At 41.4% G+C, this 25,320-nt stretch overlaps 1 protein-coding gene across 1 annotated transcript in view; it reads left to right on the top strand.

Moving 5' to 3' along the window:
• LOC119659227 (RAC serine/threonine-protein kinase) overlaps positions 1–17,902 on the top strand; it is a 31,074-nt gene extending 13,172 nt beyond the window's left edge. The window contains exons 2-8 of the mRNA XM_038067201.1: positions 10,021–10,387; positions 10,446–10,608; positions 10,672–10,869; positions 15,821–16,210; positions 16,281–16,514; positions 16,576–16,722; positions 16,796–17,902. Coding sequence (XP_037923129.1) covers positions 10,056–10,387; positions 10,446–10,608; positions 10,672–10,869; positions 15,821–16,210; positions 16,281–16,514; positions 16,576–16,722; positions 16,796–16,873 — 1,542 coding nt within the window. The 5' untranslated portion in view covers positions 10,021–10,055 and the 3' untranslated portion in view covers positions 16,874–17,902. The remainder of the gene's footprint in view (positions 1–10,020; positions 10,388–10,445; positions 10,609–10,671; positions 10,870–15,820; positions 16,211–16,280; positions 16,515–16,575; positions 16,723–16,795) is intronic.
• Positions 17,903–25,320: the final 7,418 nt, after the last annotated feature.

Here is a 25,320-nt window from a genome sequence, read left to right as displayed (position 1 = left end):
TGGGGAAAGACAAGAAACTACCCGAACAATGGAAAAAAATTGATATAGGATTGGAAAATTAGGTGGATGAAAACTTATTTCAAACGATTCAAGAATTGTCTAATAGCCAAAAAGTGCCTTAAAACTATGGCAATAATCTTGAAAGAAGGGAATTGAATTTCACATGGATTGACATCCTGGGAGATTGAAAAGCGCTTTTTGATCTGCGAGCGGCTGCGTCAATGGAAGACAAGAGTTTTTTGCATCAGATTGTTGTAATTTATTATGAACTCTTAACACTGGCACACACTATAGCTGGGGATCGCTATTGATTACAATTGATGCGCTTGGGTCGTGCATTAAAGATATAACGGCCGAAATGCTGCGAAAGTCACGACTAAATATTTTTGATGCTCGACACTACTCGTTTATCCGCCTCAAAATGGTAAAAACACAAATGGAAAGTTCTGCCCCATCTGTTTTCTTTTCCAGTTGTTGCTACTATGCATACAGTGAGTGACATAAATTTACGTGAAGTTTAAAGAGGGCTCCCCTTACATGCAAAGGGGGGATAAAAAACTTTTTTTCATCGAATATAGTCGTGTGGGGTATCAAATGAAAGATCTCGATTAGTATTAGATTGTTGCACATGAAATGGCCGATTTGGCAATCAAGTGAAGCTAGTTGCGATTTTGCTGTATCAAACCACCACCAGTTGTCGCTGTTGGTGTTGGATAATGAAGTATAAATACTCCTACATTTATTCAAGAAGTCGTTTCAGTTTTGACCATCGTTGTGATAACAGTGAATAAAAAGGAAAAAAGGATGGAAAAGAGCCAAGAACGTATACTTTTTCTGTATGAGCTCAAACTCGGTCATAAAGCAGCGGAGGCGACCAGGAACATTAACAGCACATTTGGAGCTGATACGGTACGCGAACGAACCACACGGCGGTTAGGCGACGTAAACCTTCAAAGTGAGCCACGTGGGCATCCAGTACCATCGGTTGACAACGACGAGCTCCGTTTGCTACTCGAATCCGACACACGTCAGTCTGTGAGTGACATTGCAGAGAAACTGGGCGTACACTATTCGATAGTTGCAACAACTTGGAAACGTGAAGAAGCTCGACAAATGGGTTCCGCATGTCCTTACGGAGTAAAACATGGCAATTCGAATGTGAATTTTCAGTTCTTTACTCTCCCGCAATAGAAGCGATTCCTTTTTGCACAGAATGGTGACATATGATGAAAAGTGAATATTATACGACAATCGTCGCCGATCAACACAATGGCTAGATGCTGATGAACCACCGAAGCATATGCCGAAACCGAGCCTCCATTCGAAGAAGGTAATGGTGACTGTTGGTGGTCTACAGCTGGAGTTATCCACTATTCTTTTTTGGCACCTGGAGAAACGATAAATTCACAGAAATACTGTCCCAACTCGAGGAAATGCACCAAAATTGAGTACTCGACGGCCGAGATTGGTCAACGGAGATGGTGTGATACTCCCACGACAATGCACGACCTCACGTTTCCAGAACAACGGTTCAATATTTGAACGAATTGCAGAATGAGACTCTGCCTCATCCACCATATTCACTGGACCTTTCACCAACCGACTACCACTTTTTTAAGCATTTGGATAATTTTTTTGGCGGAAAATCAATTTAGGAATGAAAAAGCCATCAAAATTGCCTTCGACGTGTTTATCAACACCCGGAAATTGGACTTCTACGAAACTGACATACATGCTCTTGTATCTCGCAGCGAAAAGTGTTTTGAATCGACTGGCACCTATTTTGATTAATTAAATAAATTTTTGTAAACTTTACAGTCGTTTCAAATTTTAGTACCAAATCGGCCATTTCATGTGCAGCAACCTAATACTGTTGATATTAGTTTTGAGGTGAATTGTAAAGTGCGCGAGTAAAGAGTCAAAATGTACACTCTTAAAGTCAGACGACTCCATTTACCCAACACAAAAATCCGAAAAAAATCAGTATGTTGCGCTTATAGGCCTCCAAATATGTCCCATTTTGATATCCGCTCGAATAAACTTACTAATAGTATATTACTAACTTTTAGAAATTGACTGAAATCCCCCCTTTAGTTCATCCTAGGAATACCAAATTTTGCTGAATAATTGACATTCGGTTGAAGTATTAAAATCTCATATATGAAGAAGCTACTTCTCCCTAGCCCCTTTACCCTTGGCTGCTATTAAGTAAGCCCTTTTTAAGGTTTTGTGTAAAAAAAAAACCTTATTAAAATCGATTTACTGTCGCCTGCTGCTTTGTGTCTGTCACATGCATTTTTTTCGGATATGGTTATAGCGATTGACCCCAACCTTCGTGGAAAGACGGGAACTGTGTCACGTATACTGTGAGTTACATCATTCTACGTCGAATTTAAGGGGGGCTCTCATACATGCAAAAGAGGGTGTAAATTTTTTTTCAATCAAACTGCAATTGTTAGTACATTTAAGAGTTTTTTTCATATTCGTTTAGTAAGATAAACATAGCATTGAGACTAGAACTGTGGTCATTTGATGATCCATGTTTTGGCTGATGAATTGCTTCTAACTCTGCTTACGAAACAATATATTTTGGCTTCTCAATTCTAGTGCAACTTGTTTCTGAAAGGGGAAAATTATTTAACGATAAAATTGACAATCGGGTCCAATAGAAGATATAAATTGCAGTTTGAGTTGCATATTAAGATAAGGTACTAATGTCCTGCGGCTGTGCTGTATAGGGAAACTTGATTTATGTAAGCTGAAGGAGAGTGTGAAGTTCTCGAAGACTCGTTGGCATGGGTGTGAGTACACTATCGGCTAGGAAGAGCGCTATGTTACCTTATATGCACCAGTGTTTACAATTATAAAAATACCTTATTTCTTGAGACTCTACAAAGTGTTTTCAATTAAATTTTCCTTATTCATTGTGAAATACGTGGACCACAAAGGAGCAGGATAATTTTTGACCGCCAAAGGAGAAGATTTATCCAGTCCAGTTATCGTCCCTTGTTGCTGGCTATGTTCTTCAATTATCGTTAACTTACAAAGCAAAGTCCTCCTGATGACAGACCGGCGGGGAGGGGGGGATAGTTAATATTATATATACATAAATAAATAAATAAAAAGGAAAAAAATCTATACGTTCAACAGACACAAAATAGACCCCGCAAGGAAGACGAAAAGTAAGTGTAGATTGCATTACATATTACAAAAAAATGAGATAAAATGAAGACATAAAATAATTTCGATGTGCATAAAACAATTTTGCTACGTAAACTCTTAGTCTAATTAACTATCGGGGGACATCGCAGCATCGAATCTTCCATATTATGTATAAAGACGATTACAAATTGAGTTAATATTATTTGTAACGGCTTCCGATCACCCCTTGCGTTTGAATTTATACAGAGTGCGGCAGCATAAGTTCCTTTTTTCAAAACTCAATAAAAACTATTGTATGCATCGGAAAATATTTATTTATATTTTGTAATGTAGGTACATGTTTAAAGTTTTTATTTACATTGTTTTGAAGATCAAATCTGTTAGGTGACGCCCCCCATTCTCCATACATTGCGTAAACCGATTTCTGGCGTTTGTCATGACTCTTGTTAGCATAGCAGGTGTTATGTTGGCAATTTCTTCTTGGATGTTGGTCTTCAAATCTTGTAGCGTTCTTGGACGGTTCACATAAACACGGGATTTCAAAAAACCCCATAGAAAAAAATCACAAGGGGACAGATCGGGAGAGCATGCCGGCCATTCCAAATCGCCTCTAATTGAGATAAGGCGCTCTGGAATGTGTTCCCTCAAAACAGCCATCGATGCTCTTGAAGTGTGTGCTGTTGCACCGTCTTGTTGGAACCAAGTGTCTCCCAAATCCAAATTTTCTAGCCGTGGGAAAAAAAAAATTCTGTAGCATGTTTACATACCGGTCCGAATTCACTGTCAATGTAACCTCATTTTCCTCAAAAAACCAGGGACCAATAATTGAGCTGAGGAAATTGCACACCACACTGTGACTTTGGGTGAATGCAAAGGCTTTTGATGCAATTCTCGAGGGTTGGTGTCAGCCCAGTAGCGCATGTTTTGTTTGTTAACCGACCCACACAAATGAAAATGGGCTTCATCGCTAAAAAAACAATAGCATCCTCGGGAACGACATCAAGAAGAAGCTCACACGCGTTCATCCGAGAATTGAAGTCACGTTCTGAAAGTTCCTGCACTATCGCCATCTTATAGGGATGAAAATGAAGATCATCACGAAGAATTCTTCTCACAGAACGATCGGATAGTCCAAGGGCAGATGCGTGTTTGCGCGCAGAACGCCGTGGCGATCGCAACATTGACGCTCTCACTGCTTCAATGTTCTCAGGTGATCTAACGGGCCGAGGGACTCCAGTTCTTCCTTTTGTCGCACTTGCAGTTTGTCTGAATGTAGTGACCCATGTAACAATTGATTTGCGGTCTGGGACGGGAGCCAACGGGGCTAAATTAAAGCGATTCCGAAATGCACGCTGTGTTGCAATAACCGAACATCCGCTTGAAAAGTAAACCTCAGCGGCAAAGGCACGCTCCTCACTATTCCAACGCATGATGGCGACTGAACCGTGTCGGGACAAAACTTTACAGTATCCCCCTTGAACGAGACCACTAGCGCTCCGCTATGACATCAACTAACTGAGTGGCGCGCATTTTAAAAAAGGAAGTTATGCTGCCGCACCCTGTATAATATTCGATGAAGTTTAGTGTTTAGGGGGGTATATGGTGGCGTCACAGTGGGTACACTGTAAAATAATCATGCAGCCATTTTCAAATAGACATTTTTCTGAAATAATAAAACTTGTTTTTTCTATTCGCTAGTGGAGAATTTTATTTTGCAAATACCGATATTTTAAGAACCACTTGTTCCCTTTATCAGTAGCCTAAAGCTTGTTAGCACTGATGAAGGGAACAAGTGGTTCCCGAAATAGCGGTTTTTGTAAAATAAAATTCTTCACTAGCGCTAGAAACACCGCGTAATTACACTCAAATAGATATTGATTGTTGTATTCGTATGCAATACGATCGTCTATAGGAAAGTTTCTGTTATATGGCATCATTTTGGGCTATAAGTTGCATAGCTTATGCTCTTGACTTGGTTTTCCCTCTCCTGAGTATAAGGTAACACCTGAAGAGGTTTGTTAATTTATCCGTGTAAGAATTTATGTTATTTTTGTCAGGTTTTCTCTGTCTAATACGACCGGCTAACTGGTGAAGAGATTCTGGTTGGCTGGTTTAATTAGCGGTTTGCAAAGCAAAGCACGATTAATTTAAACTCCCAACAGAATGATAGTTGTTAATGGGGAAAGGAATAGATACGCACGGAGCGTATTTGAAGGTATGCCGAATTTGATGGCATATGTAGGCCTATGTGATCCTTTGCACGTATCACATGTTTTGGTTTTAGGAAACCCAAAAATAAATATAATATAAAAACCAAATGTAGTTAGTCTGCGCCATCTGGAGACAGCCAGCGAGTAAATCCGTTGATCCTATCCGTTGAAGAAGACTGCCAATAAAGGGAATTGGCTAGCTTAGTTCGACGGGCCAGTTCATTCCTTCTGTATATTATTATGTTCCAGGATTCAGAGGAGAAAGGCTTTGAACGAACCGTCTAGGCTGTCTAGATCATCCCTGCAGTTACTCATCATAATCTAGAATATTAAGATTCAGACACAGAACATGTGTGTTTGTAGGAAAACTGTCGCTTCAGATCCGCAACCTATTTTTGATCCGCCAGTGGAAAATACTGTGCCATAACCTTGTAGCATATTGCCGGTCCACCATACCATCTTGGTTGGGAATACAATTGCAATTGCAAAGTTTCACTATTTGTCCAGCATTCATGGACTGCATTCCGCCTGAAGGGCGATTGGTTTGGTCATGATATCATAAAAAACAATTGGAAGGGCTTTAACATATTGCCATGTTTGTTCCGCAAAAAACGTAGAAAGCTAATCAGTCCTCCTTAATCCGGGTTTCTACGTTGAGTCACACATTTAACTTTGCATCCAATACCACTCCCAAGATACTGGCAATCAACCTTCAACCTAAGTTTGTCTAATGTTAACATTATGAAGTTTGGAAAGTCTAGTTTTAATAGTTCAACCAAGTTTTCTCCAGTCTAAATTCAAATTGAATAGTATCCAGCTGTGATCGAAGAAAGATTTCCTTATTGATCATTACCCAAAGTTTTACTCTAAAAATTCCATTATCAGTCAGTAGATAATATCAATGACATTCTCTTAGCCATCACCACTTCCAAGTTTCGGGAGCAGGTTGTTGGTTTTCGCTGAGCATAAATTTTCGATTTGATTTCCGAATTTTTTCAGGTTCTCTGCCGTGCGTTATCAATACGTTGGCTGTCTTCAATATGTGATGAACCGTAGATGCTGTAGTTCCTTCAGTGGTTATGATCGGTCGTTGGTCGCCTAAAATAAAAATAAATAAAATCCAATGGTTGGAACCTAAGTCAACACGTTCGATGACTGAACTGCTTGATTGAGGATCACTCTCATGGCTGGTTATGATTTAATCGATTTCGAATTCCTTTTTGCAGTTCAAATTCTGTACAATTACCACTTGACCAGCATTAATTGAAATAATAAAATTGCAGTACAGTTTTATTGAAAATCAAAGAAAATATGGGGAAAAAAGATAACTGCTATGTACATATATAGGGCACACCAAAGCATGTAAGCCCTACATGGCTAGGATTTTTTTTCAAGTGATATTTTTAAGATTGTGAAATGGACCCCTCTTATGACCAAACCCTCAATCCGATGCATTATTGTAACTTTAATACTTTTCTCCGTAAGGTTGATAGGCCTTGACAGGGCGGGAATTTCAGTCGAAATATCAATTTTCAATGGCCCAAGAAGACTCTTGCATAAGCCGGTTGGAATTTCCTGTGGTGATCAGTTATGTTTTGCTTTGCTGTACAGACTTCCAATTGACGAAGTTGTGTTACGTGATTTTTGTTGAGGTTAGAGATTGTTTTTGAAAGAAACAACTTCTCTAAAAGTTTAGAACAAATCGGTAAAAAAACTCTTCGATTTTGGCGTCATTATAATTTCGGACCTCCCACACACTAATATCCAAAAAGAAGCATGCTACTGCTTTGAAGTCTGTCGTACATTTGACACGCTATTAGTGTGCTTTACATCTGCTTTGCTCCTAATTGATTGAATCTGAATCTAACTTTGTCATTGAGTTTTGGAAGGTGGAAGTCAGTCGAATCGATTGCAAACGGATTCGATTTGAAAGCACTTTTGATATGGTTGGTATCAGTCCCAATCATTGTGGGGATGTCATATTGAAGCACATTCCGTATTTTGTACACTTTCATAAGTTAGACAGATACTACACCATGTCCGATTTATACTTACGTAGAGCTTATCTTAGTGCTTGGTTTTTGAAAGCGCTAGTTTGCAGCAGGTGACTGAAGCGGATGTCATTCGTCGCGTAACCACAGTTTCTCAGACAACGACTTCGCGATTTCGGAATTTTTCATCTGATCTTCTGTCGATGTTCACTAGCACAAGTGATGTCCAACATGTTGAAGGAAGAGTTGTTTTTAAGAGAAGAGCAATGATCGCAAAGCAAATTTAACATTTGCTCCTGTTTTTTTAAATTTTAAGTTAACTTCCAGGTAGCTCCTGATGGTGTATTTTTATAGTTGAATTAGTCGATTTCAAAATTATCCTTTTTAGTTTCATCATTGATTGTGAATACTCATCAATGAGAATGATCTGATGAGCAGGCAGTCAAAGCTAACGTTGCGCAGAATATGATTTACATTAGATTTTCTTTAACCCTGTATCTTCTGTAGACCTGTTGATCAATAGGTAGATTGTTCTAATCATACCGCATTGAGACGAGGATCTTTAGCAAGTGCAGTCCACAGTTGAATTCCTTTACGTAAGTGTCGTTAATCGTGAATCCCAATGCCTTTGCTTGGTTTTTGTTATCAGAGCTTTTACGAATTTTTTACTAAGAAAATCAAAGAATTGAAGGAGTTATTTTGTTTTTGGATATTGACGTCCCAATAAGAGTGCAAGATTTAAACTTTGTGATATTTCTTTCTGCGGAAACTACAGCTCTAAATTTTGACACTTGATCTCGTTTTATTTGCTCCCGTCTCCACTTTGCAGCCTGCTTTAGAAAGTACTCATCGTGACCATTAATTTGATATTCTACATCAACTTTTGCATGTATGACTTCCCTTAACTTCAACGAATAATGATATCATTTGGTGCATGCGTCCTACCTTCTCACCGAAATTCACCGCTGCCGTTAAGATCGCCTGTAACAAATAGGCATACAGCGACCCACAAAGGAAGAATTATAATAGTTACTGTGGAAATTCATTCTAACAAGTCAACAACTAGAAGCTCTTTGGACGGGAATGACGGGTTTTGTGTATTTCTTATGTAGGAATATATGAGCGGATATGTTCCGTTTGTACGACATTCAAAGTCTTAGGTTGTAGTAAATTTATACAAAAGGGGCAACTTTGTTAGTAATGGGGGGATTTACACCAAACTTGGTAGTATTATGCTGCATATTACAGGCTATATTTATTACTGCAAAAATTCTAAAATTCGGAAATGAACGTGTAAGGGGGGTTTTCATTCAATTTATGAAAAATACAGTAATATACTAGTATCAATTTTATTTAAAAAGATATTGGTATGGAACGTATTTTGAGACCTAGGAGTGGTAGCTTCGAGGTTTTCTGGTTTGGTAGTTTCTGAGAATCGTTCCGTGAAAGAAATGATCATTTTCCAATCTCGCACTCCCCTCCTTTATATTAAATACCAGAACTGATGCCAACTTGCAATGAATGTGACTTTTTCGAAGAAAAGCACTTTCAATTCAGTAGAGTTATCAACAAACATCCGAGGGACCCAAAAAAATTAAAATTCGTCATAATTTCTTTATTCCTTTGTATTTTTATACCAGATTTCGACTACCTTCAAATTATTCCCGTTGATTACAAAGCAGTTCTCCAAACGATCCTTCCATTGTTCTAAACTGTGTTTAAATTCGCTTATCGGCATATTCTTTATGCTTCCAGCGGTTTTTGTTTTACCTCCTGAACAGTGGCAAAACGCTTTCGTTTCCTGTTCTTTTTATCGGTGACATTTATGGTTAAAAAAAATTATTATGCAAAGGGTGGTGTGTGCCAGCGTGTTATCCTGATCGGAGGCCAATCGTTTGTACCCCAAAAGTCTGCCATTCTCTTCCGAATACTCTCCCTCAACTTGTCAAAGTCTCCAAGTACAACTTCTCGTTAACAGTTTGACCCCAGGAAAAACGATCTTCGTGTGCATAACGCTTCTACGATCGGAAAAACAAATGAGCATTATCTTGATGTTTCACTTTATGTGACGGGCTTTTTTAGAGCGAAAGCGAGCCAGCTGTCTAGCTTGATTGCTGCTTTCTCTCCAGGTCGATTCCCAAATTACGTTGGGTTGGTTCTTCAATTTGCATTTTTTCATATTTAAAACGTGAAAACCATTCGTGAACTCTAGTTTTACTTAGGGCAGCATCCCCAGCAGTCATAAGCACTGCAATAGTTTCCGCGGTCAATTTCCTGAACAGGAAACAAAACTCCCACGGGCGAATCGATGCATTCACACAGCTTTGCACACTGACCGAGGTGGCGTATCGGACACTTGGTCGAACAATGGTTTCCCCTACTCTCCCTCCCAACCGCTGTCCAATTTCTGTTACCTTCGGATTCCCATTCGTGATTATCGCACGTGATACATGAGACAGAAATGCATCGACAATGATGCAATGTGATGCGTAAGGTGGACATCTGGCGTGATCGAGCTGTACTTTATAAACGGCAAGATTGTACTTTTTCATTTCGTCCTTTTCAATACTAACTAACTAAATATAAAACTGACGTTATTCATATAAAATTGCCGTTGAATTTGCGTTGCAGTAATCACATCTCTCTTTCAATTGCAGAATAAAATACCAGACCCCAACAAACTCGCCCGAAAATGTCATCGGCGTCTGACAATTTGGGCTCAAATGCTGCCATCGTGAAGGAGGGATGGCTCTATAAACGTGGTGAACACATTAAAACCTGGCGGTCTAGATATTTCATTTTGCGTGACGATGGCACTTTAATGGGATTCAAAAACTGCCCAGATGGATCAATACCACCAGAACGGCTTAACAATTTCACAGTAAAAGGTTGCCAGATTATGGCCGTAGATCGACCGAAACCCTTCACTTTTATTATACGTGGCTTGCAATGGACTACTGTTATCGAACGTACGTTTCATGTCGACTCAGATCACCTTCGACAGGAATGGATGGAAGCTATAAGGTAAGATTTTTAACATTGTTAAGAGTGTTGTAGCGATAATACATGCTTTCTATACCAGAAATGTATCGAATCGATTGAGCGAAATGGGTGAGACCGCTATGTCGCCTTCAACGTCAGACGACACTACCGATGTTGATATGGCATCAATTGCAGAAGTTGAGTTATGCGAAAAATTTTCAATTCAAGGGACATCTACAAAGCGCGATAGAAGAAGAAAAGTCGTAAGTGAACATTGCATTGCATGAAAATATGGAAAACTTCATAACCAACTTTTCGGTTTTCAGACACTAGAAAACTTCGAATTTTTAAAAGTTCTGGGAAAAGGCACATTTGGTAAAGTTATCCTGTGCAGAGAAAAAGCTACCGCTAAATTATTTGCCATTAAAATTTTAAAGAAGGAAGTCATCATTCAGAAGGATGAAGTCGCCCATACGCTAACAGAAAATAGAGTCCTACGCAATACGAATCATCCGTTTCTAATTGTGAGTAAATTGTAAATTATATTTCAATGAATTCTGTCTTATCTATAATAACAATCATCTATTACTTTGTAAGAAATAGAACGGGAGGAAAACATTTTTTCAACTATTAGTTAAATCAGGACCAGGACCTACTCCTGGTAATTTATACCGCTGCGCCAGTCTAGTTTTCAAAGCTGACCAAAAATCTTTCCAAACCCAGTTTGATGAACATTTTTCTGTTTAGTTTGATGTCGAAATTTTTTTGGATTCGGAGCTTTACAGCGATCTTTGTTTTGCGGAAGCTTTGATTTTTCTTTTTACGATGTAGAGGAACTCTTTATGGAACTGTGTATATCGTGGGTAAGAGAATATTCATTATAGGAATCAGTCGAACGAATTACGATGACTCTTCGTTGTTAATCGTCTTATCTCGCAGCGGTTGACAGAAGGGGAGGCCTAAGTCTGCGTATTTTTCTACCGAACAGGTATACTGGAAAGATAGGCATCGCAAAATGCTCAATACGGGGCACATCTCTTATAATTTCGAATAATTCTTGGATCTTGCTCTTTTAATGTTGTTTACAAAATCGCAAAAGTGCATTTTTCATGAGCGCAATACTCAAGACCTATTCTTTGAAGGCAGTGTAAATTTCCCATTTCAACGCTGCGTCGCCTGGCACTTGTTTTGATGAGCGGCGCACATTGCTTTCATTCTCGGCATTGTGAATCCTCTCTGATATCTCTATGAAACCCGTATGAATTTCCGAGGCTAAAATCTCCTTGTAGGCGAGAGGGACAAATTTTCAAATGATATCATTTGCCTCGATCCCCTCCCTCCATTCGCTGTATTCAGGATCGCTGACTCCTTCAAAATTTATGAGTTTTCCCCAACATTCCTCAACTACATCATTGCTAACACAAACACCGCGTTCTCTGGATGATACTATCTACTTTTGAAAAGGTATTGCCGTTGCTAGTGTTCGGATAGCTGGGTGGTTAGAGCACAAGGCTATCGTACGGAAGGTCGCGGTTCAAATCTCACTGGTAGCAGTGGGATTTATATCGTGATTTGACGCCGGATACCAGTCGTCTCAGCTGTGAATGAGTACCTGAGTCAAATGAGGGTAATAATCTTGGGCGAGCGCAATACTGACAACATGGAATCCTACAGTATACTGTAGTGTATCGTTTCGGTCTTGAATGAAGTGCTCTAACACACTTCAAGGCCCTGATCCAATATGGATTGTTGCGCCAACGATTATTATTATTATTGCTGTTGCTTTGACTGTGGGTCAAAGAAAAATCGCAAGATCCTTGGCTTGCAACTCGTCCTTGTTGCTTCCGTAACACTTATAGTGCGGTTCGCTCGGTTGGCTTTTTCATTTCGCTTCGCCGTTCTTCGTCTTTGTACCCGAAATGCCGTTCACAAAAACAGAATATCTCGTACCAAAGTGATCCATACGTCACAATGAAAACACTCATCATCCGACCAGCATCCAATTGTTAACGTTAAACTCACCTAAAATTGGAAAATCATCATCATTATCAACGGCGCAACAACCGGTATCTCCGGTCTAAGCTTGCCTTAATAAGGAACTCCAGACATCCCGGTTTTGCGCCGAGGTCCACCAATTCGATATCCCTAAAAGCTGACCTGCGCCATCGCTCCATCTCAGGCAGGATCAGCCTCGTCTTCTTTTTCTACCATAGATATTACCCTTATAGACTTTCCGGGCTGGATCATCCTCATCCATACGAATTAAGTGACCCGCCCACCGTAACCTATTGAGCCGGATTTTATCCACAACTGGACGATGATGGTATCGCTCATAGATTTCGTCATTGTGTAGATTCTTCTCTTGAACGCCGCCAAGAGTTTCTTAAGGACTGGCAAGATCATTGTCTTGTATAGTAAGAATTTTGACCCTATGGTGAGACATTTCGAGCGGAACATTTTTTGTAAGCTGAAATAGGCTCTGTTGGCCAACAACCGTGCGCGGATTTCCTCATCGTAGCTATTATCGGTTGTGATTTTCGACCCTAGATTCTCCTATCTATCGACGGTCTCAAAGTTGTAGTCTCCTATCTTTATTCTTCCCATTTGACCAGTGCGGTTCGATGTTGTTGATTGGTTGGTTTTCTGATTGATTGGTTGCTGACGTTGCCACCATATACTTTGTCTTGCCTTCATTGATGTGCAGCCCAAGATCTCACACCGCCTGCTCGATCTGGGTGAAGGCAGTTTGTACGTCTCGGGTGGTTCTTCCCATGATGTCGATTTCGTGAGCATAGGCCAGTAGTTTGGTGGACTTGAAGAGGATCGTACCTCTTGCATTTACATCAGCATCACGAATCACTTTCTCCAGGACCAGGTTGAAGAAGACACATGATAGGACACCCCCTTGTCTTAGACCGTTGTTGAATGGTCTCGAGAGTGATCCTGCTTCTTTTATCTGGCCTCGTAGATTGGTCAGGGTCAGTCTAGTCAATCTTATCAATTTCGTTGGGATATCGAATTCTCTCATGGCCACGTACAGTTTTACCCTGGCTATGCTGTCATAGGCGGCTTTAAAATCGATGAAAAAGTGGTGCAACTGATGTCCATATTCCAACAGTTTTTCCATCGCTTGCCGCAGAGAGAAAATCTGATCTGTTGCTGATTTACCTGGAGTGAAGCCTCTTTAGAATGGGCCAATGAAGTTGTGGGCGTATGACGCTATCCGGTCTAGGAAGATAGCGGAGAATATTTTATAGATGTTATTCAGCAAGGTGATACCTCTACAATTGCTGCACTGTTTGATATTTCCCTTTTTATGTATGAGACAGATAATGCCTCTTTGCCAGTCGTCAGGCATTGATTCGCTATCTCACACCTTGAGCACAAGTTGATGAACCAGTTGGTGTAATTGGTCGCCTCCATATTTTACCAATTCAGCTGTAATTCCATCGGCTCCTGGCGACTTATGAGTTTTTAGCCGATCAATTGCACGGACTGTTTCTCCTATACTTGGTGGTGGCAGTATTTGTCCGTCGTCTTCAGTTGGCGGGACCTCCAACTCGTCGATGTTCTGGTTGTTCAGTAGCTCATCAAAATACTCAACCCATCGCTCCAATATGCCCTTTCTGTCGGAAATCAGATTTCCTTCTTTGTCTCGGCAGGATGAGCATGGAAGTGCGGTTGCTCCCTGTACTTTTCGAGTTCAGAGACCTGTTGGTTCTCCCAGGCTTCCTTTTTCCGTCTGTGAAGCGTGATTACTGTACATATTGTTCAGCATACGACACATTTCAGCCGTACTTTTCTTTGAAAGGTAATAATGAAGAACGACTTCCCGTAAACTTTGACATTTTTGGCATCAGATGTGTGTGTGGTTCTTTTTGCTCTATGGCGCGGAGGTAAGGGCTGATGCCCTTGACAATAAGGTGCATCGTAAGCGCCTTGCTCAAGTGCAGAGACGGGGAGCTTTGCGAGTGGTATCTGTTTATCGCACTGTCTCAGAATCGGCGGTGATGGTGATCAAGAGTGATTTCCTATGCCCTCCTTGCCAAGGAGCGTAAAGCTATCTACCGCCGTAAGGGCGAAAACTTAAGAGTGGTGGTTACCCGTGAAGAATGTCAACAGATCCTTACCGAGTGGCAACTCTCTTGGCAAAATGAGCCAAGGGGCAAAAGGACTACGGCGCTCATCGACAATTTAGACCCATGGCTGAACCGAACGCGCGGTGAGATTGATTACTTACCCAACTTCTAAGCGGGCGGGCGCACAAGATTGAGAAGGCGCGATCTCCTGATTATGTGTTCTGCAATAGAGTGGCGGACGACGCTGAACATACATTTTTCTCTTGCGAAAAGTGGGACGGCTTTCGTCAGCTGCTTTATGCAGAGACAATTTCCCTGTGCCCCAGACAACATTGTTAGAGAGCGCTAGCAGCTGGAGTCGTGATGCACATTATTACGGGCTCTTCTTATTGCGAAGAAGATTCAACTCGACCGACGGAGAGACCGGATGGTAAGGGGTTCCCTGAACTGACAACATCCTTCCTCCTCTTCCCTCCCGTTGGTGAAAGGAATTCTCTGACTTGAAGGCTCCCAAAGCCGGGAGAGCGGGAGGGCTAACCCGGAGTAATGTGCCAAACGATTCCAGGCTAGTTCTCTGATGATTGGGAGGTGTTAAGTTGGTAGTCCGACGGCGCACTATTGCGGGAGTTGAACACTCGTGCGCCTACCCTACTGCCAAAAAAAAGCTATTTCAGAGAGAGCTAAGTTCCCCGGTCCGGCTTACGATCACCATACGTGAAGACGAAAAATTGTTAGGTTCTGTGCCTGTGTATGCCAACTGTCAGTCGGTCGTATAGGCAATGTGCCTTTTATAGCTGAAACTTCTTGCATATATAGTAGTTTTGTGTTTGTCAAAACTGGTAATATTGTTGTAAAGTGTGTAGCTTCCTTAACGGTAATGTGTTGAAACAGTCGCAAAACAGGTCTAAGAAGACCACAAATGAGAGTGATTATACGCAACATTTGTTATTAAGATTTCTTTTACGTGTTTTTGCTGAATTGAATTAACACAGAAAAACTGAACACTATCAGCTTGAGAGACGTAATGCTCTGAGAACAGAGCCGTTAGTATATGCACTGACGTCCCACTGTGGCTTTGTCCGAAGGGCTTACAGAAAACAAAGAATCGGTCTGACCACAGTGAGGGTTGGATAGCAACTCTGGCGCCAGATGAGAAACGATGTTTACGCTTCAAACGAATGTTAACTTCTGCGATTAACGGTCAAATTGCAAGAATAATAGAGCAAGCACAAAAATAGTATCTGCAGCAACACCTCCTTTACGAGGGCGGAAACTTCTTCCCATATCCAATAATAAGAACAGTTACAGCCATAGATGGAGGGCAATTTATACTTTGATAATTGTCGCTGTTTCACAATATCATTTCAGCTAACAAATGCATTTTCCTTCTTTTCAGTCGTTAAAATATTCATTTCAAACCGCCGATCGCCTTTGTTTTGTAATGCAGTATGTCAATGGTGGCGAACTATTCTTTCATTTAAGTAAGGAGCGACTATTTTCTGAAGAACGTACCCGATTCTACGGAGCGGAAATTATTTCCGCTCTAGGATACTTACATTCACAAGGAATTATTTATCGCGATTTAAAATTAGAAAATCTGCTCCTCGATAAAGATGGACATATAAAAATAGCGGATTTCGGTTTATGTAAAGAGGACATAACGTATGGTACAACAACGAAAACATTTTGTGGAACACCCGAATATCTAGCGCCCGAGGTACTCGAGGATAATGATTACGGACAAGCTGTTGATTGGTGGGGTACGGGAGTAGTCATGTACGAAATGGTATGATCGAATTTGTGTGTTAGAAAATGGAGACTCAAGACAAGAATCTTTTTATCTCTCTCTCTCAAAGATTTGCGGACGTCTTCCCTTCTACAACAGCGACCACGATGTGCTCTTTACCCTAATTTTAATGGAAGAAGTGCGGTTTCCACGAAATATCTCAGTTGAAGCCAGGAGTCTATTAAGCGGTCTTCTGCATAAAAATCCACAGAAGCGGCTTGGTGGAGGTATCGAGGATGTGCGAGAGATTCAGCGACATCCATTCTTCTCCAGCATTAATTGGCAAGATCTAGTTCAGAAAAAAGTAAGTATTAGATAAAAAATGTGTTATTGGGATTCGATGATTGTTTCCAATTTGTATGCAGATACCACCTCCCTTCAAACCACAAGTCACAACAGACACCGATACGAGATATTTCGATTCAGAGTTTACGGGTGAAAGCGTAGAACTAACGCCACCGGACCCTACCGGAACCTTAGGAGCTATACAAGAAGAGCCACATTTTCCGCAGGTAATGTACCCTTTTGATATTGGTGATGAGTGTTGGAAACAGTTAATTTTTTTTCTTTAATTTCGCCCCACAGTTCAGCTACCAAGATTTAGCTTCAACATTAGGTACATCATCGCATATGGGTTCAGCCGGATTAGCGTCGATGCAATAGAAATTGCAAAAGATCGTTTCTGGGCAATAGCGCAGGACTTCATGAGAAACGAGTCGAGAATAAAAGTCGAAGAAGCCATTTCATTCGATTCATTTATTCCTCCCATCCGTTACAGAAGCAAACCAAGAAACTGCTAGCCAAAACCATCAAACACAAATAGATAACACCAAGTGATATTCAGATGCATCACATCATCTCGTCGTAAAAAGAAAGCGCTGAGACTACAACTACAACCGACCTCCGTTAAACTGTCCGTGGGACTCACACACTACTGCAAATAGGTACTGCAATGCAAAAATAAACTACGAGCCAGACAAATATTTATACAGACACTCTAAAGACAAATAGCGAAATCAATACAATAGGAGAAAGGAAAGTCAATAGCAAGGCAATATTTTTCTGATAATTTCATTACCCTCTACGCAATAAACATTATTGTTATACAATAAAGAAGAATCGAAAAAAACTCCATAGTTTAAGAGAACCTCGGCGGTAAAATCTCGTTCAAGCGATATAAAGTACTAATAATTATAATAATAAACCAAGGAAATATTCGTGGCTGCTTGTGTGTATGTTTTCTTTACAACAACAGCGCAATTACAATTTAATCGTAAGAAGATGAAAAGAAAACAAGATAAACTATTTAGGTGAAGAAATTTTGCAAGAAAAAATACACAAAAAAATAACATAATAAATTAAAATCGGCTTTTGAGATTATGTTCCATTTTACGTATTTGGAAGGAAGAGACACAAAACGTGGGAAGTGTAAGATTCGGTGAAATTATACCCAACTATTCAATTCAAAGGTAAACGCAAAGATAGTTGAGAATTAAACCAATAAAGTATAAGAAGGTAAACAATAAAAACGAAAAAAATCTGAAAAAAAAATACTTGAAAAGGCCTATAAAACTTACGAAATGTATAAACAAATCACAAGAAATAAAAATAAAAACATACATAATTAAGTTTGATATCTTTACTGTAAATATATCTCTTATAACATGAATAATAAAAATCCCAAAAAGTGAACCCAAGATACTTTCATTTGTTTACGAGACCATGGTTACTCATCACCACTGTCGAACTCTCCCAAGGTAACGATGTGCGCAAAGTGCTAAATATTTTTAAATTGATGTGTTCTTCACGATGTTTTCTCGGTGCCTTTACACGGAAGCTACCCCAAAGGATTTTAGAAAAGTTCAGTTGCCTACGAGTATTCTATTTCGTCCGGGAAGCGGTCTATTGAACTTTGTCTAGAGAAGCCGATCTACTGACTGTTTGTCTGCACCAAGAAGACTGTACACAGGATATCCAACTCCCAGCACATTCTTTGTAATTTCACACGTTCGACCGCGATGGGAGTTGCCCGACCAAAATTCTGCGCCATGTATGTGATGCCCTGCATTGATGTGCGTCCACATGGCTTCACACATCCCAGCCGGAATCAAAGGCAGAGATTCCTTAAAGATTTATTTCAAATTAAGGGGTTAGGTGGGTTTCAAAATTTCAAAAAATCGATTTTGTCTCATTAAATAGTGCAATATGTTTAAAATAATTTCCTAAAATTTCAAATGGATCCGAGTAAAATTCTAAGAGATAGACTCTTCAGAAGCTCTGCCCATCAGGGTGTTCGCAGGTATACGGAAGCAGTTGCGTAGCTATTGTTGGTCGGCCTTTCCCACTTTCTTTTACAATTCAAGGGCGACTCTAACAAGTTTTTAATATATGTGTCTCAAAGGATGGTATAGGTCCCAGGGCGAAACGTGGATTGGTACCCACGATAGAGCATAAAACTTGGGAAACGCCTGTTGAACCAACACCAACAGCTCTACTACCAAACCCTATCTCCACCTCCACATGGTGACCGCTGGGAGCTCTTTCTTAACAAAAAGCAACAGACGGAGAAGGATGAAGGAGAGTCTCCCGCGCCTAAAAACGGGACAAATTGTATCAACCGGTCCTCCAGGTTGGGGGTTGGGTAGGGCTGACAACCCTACACGGAAAACAGCTTGTTACGAAGCCACAACAGGGGCCTCGGGCTGGACAGATAACACAACGACGAACCCGGCAATGACAACGGAATAACGATTTGCTCATTTTCTCATGGAACGTGCGCACCCTGGAGCCTTGATGAATGTCAGAACATATAGAGGGGCCGATAAAGATTCGGATCACTATTTCGTTGGCATGGTGCTCCGAGCTCGAATAACAATACCACCTAGAATCCCCTCTGACAATCAGGTGAGAGTTAACACTGAAACCATCCACAACACAGCCCTCCGCAACACCTATAAGAGGGAAATGGATGCCGCAATAACCGTAGTCAACAGAGTTTCTGGAAATGAGGCATCAACAAATGATCTTCACACCAGCCGCAAAAAGATTCGGAACGGCTAGTTTGACGATGAATGTAAGCTAGCAACGGAACGGAAGAATGCTGCACACCGAGTAATACTGCATTCTTAAGAAACGCGGGCACGCGCGGAAACTTATCACGAACTCCGGCGAGAAGCGACTTCACAGACAGAAAAAGAAAGCCGGGGAGAGCCAACAGGTATATGAACTCGAAAAGTACAGGGAGCAATCGACAAAGAGGGAAATCTGATTTCCGATAGGATAGGCTGGGCATATTGGAGCGATGGGTTGAGTACTTTGATCAACTACTGAACAACCAGAACATTAGCGAGTTGGAGGTACCGCCAACTGAAGACGACGGACAAATACTTCCACCACCAAGTATAGAAGAAACAGTCCGTGCAATTCATCGGCTTAAAAACCATAAGTCGCCAGGAGCCGATGGAATTATAGCCGAATTGGTTAAATATGGAGGCGACCAATTACACCAAGTGGTTCATCAACTTGTGCTCAAGGTGTGGGACGGCGAATCAATGCCTGACGACTGGCAAAGAGACAATATCTGTCTCATACATAAAAAGGAAGATGCCACACAGTGCAGCAATTATAGAGGTATCACGTTGCTGAGTACCATCTATAAGATATTCAACGCTATCTTTTCATCGACTTTTAATTCGTATATGATAGCATAGCCAGGGTAAAACTGTACATGGCCATGAGAGAATTCGGTATCCCGACGAAATTGATAAGACTAACTAGGCTGACCCTGACCAATGTGCGAGGCCAGATAAAAGCAGTAGGATCACTCTCAAGACCATTCGACATCAACAACGGTCTACGTCAAGGGGATGCCCTATCATGCGTCCTCTTTAACCTGGCCCTGGAGAAAGTGATCCGTGATGGTGATGTAAATGCAAGAGGTAAGATCCTCTTTAAATTCACCCAACTACTGGCCTATTTTGACGATATCGACATCGACCCACGACGTACAAACTACCTTCATCCAGATCGAGCAGGCGGCAATTGGCGCGAGATCTTGGGCTGCACATCAATGAAGGGAAGACAAAATATATGGTGACAACGTGAGCACCAAAGACCAACCAACCAACAACATCAAACCGCACTGGTCAAACGGGAAGAGTAAAGATAGGAGACTACAACTTTGAGACCGTTGATAATTTCTTCTATCTAGGGTCGAAAATCACAACCGATAACAGCTACGATAATAAAATCCGCGCACGGTTGTTGGCTGCCAACGGAACCTATTTCAGCTTACAGAAACTGTTCCGCTCGAAACGTTTCACCATAGGGTCAAAGCTCTTATTTTACATGACAATGATCTTGCCAGTCCTCATGTATTCCTCGGAGACTTGGGTTCTTAGGAAGAAAAATTGCGAACTCTTGGCCGCGTTCGAGAGAAGAATCCTTCGAAGAATTTTTGGTCCCCTACATGAGGATGGACGATTCCGTAGCCTACATAACGACGAAATCTATGAGCGATACCATGACCGTCAGATTGTGGATAAAATCCGGCTCAATAGGTTACGGTGGGCGGGTCACTTAATCCGTATGGATGAGGATGATCCAGCCGGAAAGTCTATACGGACAATATCTGGGGTAGAAAAAGAAGACGAGGCAGACCCTGCCTAAGATGGAGCGATGGCGTAGGGCAGGACGCCAGACAGTTTTAGGGATATCGAAATGGTGGACCTCGGCGTAAAATCGGGATGTCTGGAGTTCCTTATTAAGGCAGGCCGGTTGTTGCGCCGTTGATGATGTTGATGATTATTCTAATTATTTTAATTATACGGACCTTTCCGTCTTTACACCTTTCGTTTCGGAGATGTTGTACTTGTCGGCAGTTGCTATATGGCTCGTTACCATTACTGCAGACACGTAAGGTAAATTACAGGATTGTCCTTTCACAGCACACATGTAACATTGTCAATCAATTCTGGTAAAAACTGAATGACTACTCCAAAAGTCGAAAGCAACAAGCCCTAAATCGTAAGCTTCACGTAAATAAGGTTCAAACTGCACGTCACATGAAGTGTCAGCCAATCACGGTATTTTCACTCCCGCCCTGTGAGAATCCGATTTTTAAACTATTATAATTGATAATGAGCGTTCCGAATTCGTTGTGTTAAATGAACAGGTGAAACTGCTATTCCGGCGTAAAAATACATAGCTATTTTCTAACGCGGGGATCCCATTGGTGTCCAGTCTAAGACTGCCTTAGTAAGGAACTCCCAATCATTCTGGTTGTGAATCAAGGTCCATCAACGCCATAAAGCTAGCAGCTGTCTGGCGTACATTTTCGCTCTATCTGGGGCAGGATCTGCTACTACTAATATGGGTTTAAGCATAGATGGGTTAAATTTTCTTCACTCATAAGGATAAAATGAGAAAGAGAAAAGAAAGTTCTGCGCCAATGAATCGGGTATTGTTGCTAGGGGGGTTTCCTATGTTGACATCTACAAAATGAAAACTTGAACCGTGTTTTTCTCGAAACCACATTTTTTCAAACTGGTGGGAAGTACAACTAAAAATCCGTTGAGCCGATTAGGTTGAAATTTTTACACATTATGCTACACATCAGTGGTTCTGGTCTGAATTAAAAATATATAAAAATGAACTTAAGGTGGACGAATCTTGGAAATTCTAGTTTGGGTCATAATGACAGGCGTTGTGATCATTTTGATAAAAAAATTGCTAAAGTCAATTCAGCGGTTCTTGAGAAAAATGAGGAAAAGTATTGAAAAACGTGGTTTCGAGATAAATGCGTCCAAAGTTTCAGAAGATGTCTGTGACCAGTCGGAATGTAAAAACTTGGAAAGTTTATGTAGTCTTTTGAAGACAGGTCTAGAGAATAAAATAAAATAAATCGGGTGTGACGGACAGACAGATAGAAACACGACACGGTGAGATTAAATATAATCTCACCCAGTTTCTCATGGGGCACGGAGGATGTCGCCAATACTTGCACAGGTTTAAATTGGAGATCTCACCCGACTGTCCAAATTGCGATGGAGTCCCAGAGGACCCAGAGCATGTATTCTTCCACTGTCCGAAATTTGTGGAAGAAAGGAGGAATCTAGAGTCTAGGAGAGGTGCTAGTACCAGAAAATCTGATGCCGAAAATGCTAGCACATCCAGAGAATTGGGATGCGGTCAACTGCATGATCGCATCTACCCAAAATAAATAGCGAAAGGCAGAGGAGAGGAGAAACACGCGGTCACGTACGCCGCGTAAGAAAGAAAGGTGGTTCCGCGGGGCAGGGAGGGAGTCGGAAGTGGTTTTAGTGGGTAAAAATCCCACATACTAGTGTGTCCAGACCAGCGTCTTTTGAAGATTTCCACCTCAAAAGAGAAAAAAATACAGACCGGCAGACAAACATCGACTAGATTTTAAATAAGGTTTTGTTTCACACAAAACCCTAAAGAGAATCTAGCAAATCGAACAATAAATGGCCGAACAATCTCAAAAAGCATCTGAAAAACGTCGTATCGCAAATACAATTCATATGAAAAATGTGTTGTCTTGCGTAGTGTACAGTTTGTAATATAGTGTTGTATGAAATCTTCTGACTTGCCCTCACAAAAAAAAAATATTGTGAAACTTTGAGGGATGATTCTTGAGGCTTGACTTGATCAAATTAGTAAAAAGTGACAAGTCCTTTTGAAAAATTAACTCGATTTTTGAAGATTTTCCTTTCCAACTCCGCAGCGTCGAAGACATCCAGTAACCACAGACGAAGTCTTGGACGCAGTAAAAAGCGTCCGGGATACCGCATCCTCCGGCATTGATGGAATCCCTAACAAGGCGCTGAAACTGGCAATGAGAATGGCTCCATGCACGCTCGCACAGGTATTTATATACTGCCTAAAAGAAGGGTCGTTCCCCGCAGAGTGGAAAACACAAAAACTTGTATTGATCCCGAAGACAGGATCGCGAATAGGTGAACCAACATCCTATAGACCTATCTGTCTTTTGTATGCAATAGTCAAGGTCTTCGAACGGGTTACCTATAACGGGCTATATCTAATTATTGATAGTGGCGGTTATTTATCAAATAGGCAGTTTGGCTTCCGGAAGGCTCGGTCAGCGGTTGATGCTACCAAACTGGTTTTGAGCTAGCCAGAAAAGCACACGACGAAAGGAAATACTGCGCACTAGTGACAATCAACATCAAGAACGCCTTCAATTCTGCCAGATGGAACCATATCATCGAAGCACTCATTGCGGCACAAACGCCCAAAATATATATTAAATATAATCATCGACTACTTCCGACAGCGGAAGCTACTTTCTGATTCGGACGAAGGGTCGAAGATGTATGTAATAAAAGCAGGAGTTCCGCAGGGGTCTGTTCTGGGTCCTCTGCAATGGAACTTAATATATCTTGCCGCTTTACGGCTTGCAGTAGCTAAGCAAGCCGTTGTCGTCGGATTCGCAGATGACGTTGGAGTGTTCACAACATCCAATCACCCCAACGAAGTAGAGATATACGCGAACCAGACTATACGGACGATCAAGTGTTGGCTTAAAGACCACGGGCTGGAGCAAGCCCAACACAAGACGGAGTTGGTGCTCTTTATAAAGTGGCGGAAATAGAAAACTGTAGAAATTTGCATCGGAACGCATGCTGTTGGCTCTTAGCCATCGCTGAAATACCCGGGAGTAACTTTCGCCTCCAAGCTGAGCTTTAAACTTCACTTAAAGCTTACTGGACAGAAAACAGCGACTATCAACTCAACACTGGCAAGAATGCTTCCGAATATAGGCGGCCTTAAACACAGCTGATGATTACTCTTACCGCCAGTCGTTAGCTCTGTCGTTTTATACGTGGCACCAGTGTGGGCGTCGGCGATAAAAATCGGAGAAAATCGCAGACAACTTCAAGCTGCATATCGGTTATGCGCTCGCCGAACATCTTATGAGGCAGTATGCGTGATTGGGGGGATGATCCCAGTGGATATTATAACCGATGTTTGTACTAGAATCAGGAAGCAAGCCTTAACAAATAAAGTGAGCGTATGAGGTCATTGGCTGCATGGCAAACAGCAAGGGACCAGGCGAAGAATGGCCGGTGGACCCACAGGCTTATCCCAGACATAAGTATGTGGACTATGCAGAACCACGGTGAGATGTGTTACGACCTGACTCAGTTCTTAACCGGAGATGGTGGGTACAGAAAGTGCAGGTTCGGTCTCGGTGAATCGCTCGATTTTCCTACGTGTAAAGGTGGAGCCGAAGATGCAGAACATGTTTTCTTCACCTGCCTAAGATTTAAAAGCTCATAGCAAAACTTTGAAACGGAGCTAAATACCCGTTTAACGGTGGAAAATCTGGTAAGGTACATGGTGCAATCAACTACAGTATGGGACGTGGTAGTTGCAATGGTGAAACGGGTCTACAGCAGTTAAAAGAAGCACAAGCTCAGCGGAGGCATAGAAGGAAAGTTAATGCAATTAACGCCACGGAAAGCGGTAGCAGCTCATGTAGAGTGCTAAGAACTGAACAATCCCACGAAGCAGTACTAGAACGGTTCTCTCGCGGGGAGAGTGTGGAGAAAATATGGGAGGTTTTAGTCGGTAAGAATCCGACATGCGAGTCCTAGATTCCAGATGCGTGTCGTTTGCCCCAGTCAAAAAAAAAGACAGACATCGACTTGATTCTAATAACGTTTTGTTTCACACATCATCATCATCAACGGCGCAACAAGCGATACCCGGTCTAGGCCTGCCTTAATAAGGAAATCCAGAGACCCCGGTTTTGCCCCGAGGTCCACCAATTCGATATCCCTAAGAGTTGTCTGGCGTCCTGACCTACGCCATCGCTCCACCTCAAGCAGGGTCTGCTTCATCTTCTTTTTCTACTATAGATATTTATAGACTTTCCGGGCTGAATTATCCTCATCCATGCGGGTTAGGAGACCCGCCCACCGCAGCCTGTTGAGCCGGATTTTATCCACAACCAGACGGTCGTGGTATCGCCCATAGATTTCGTCGTTATGTAGGCTACGGAAGCGTTTGTTTGTTTCACACAAAACCTTAGAAAAGATTGAAATATCCAGCGTCACATAGGAAAA

Source organism: Hermetia illucens, chromosome 6, assembly GCF_905115235.1.
Source record: "Hermetia illucens chromosome 6, iHerIll2.2.curated.20191125, whole genome shotgun sequence".
NCBI lineage: Eukaryota > Metazoa > Arthropoda > Insecta > Diptera > Stratiomyidae > Hermetia > Hermetia illucens.
The sequence above is the reverse complement of the archived record's forward strand: the minus strand, read 5'-3'. Positions and strand labels throughout refer to the sequence as shown.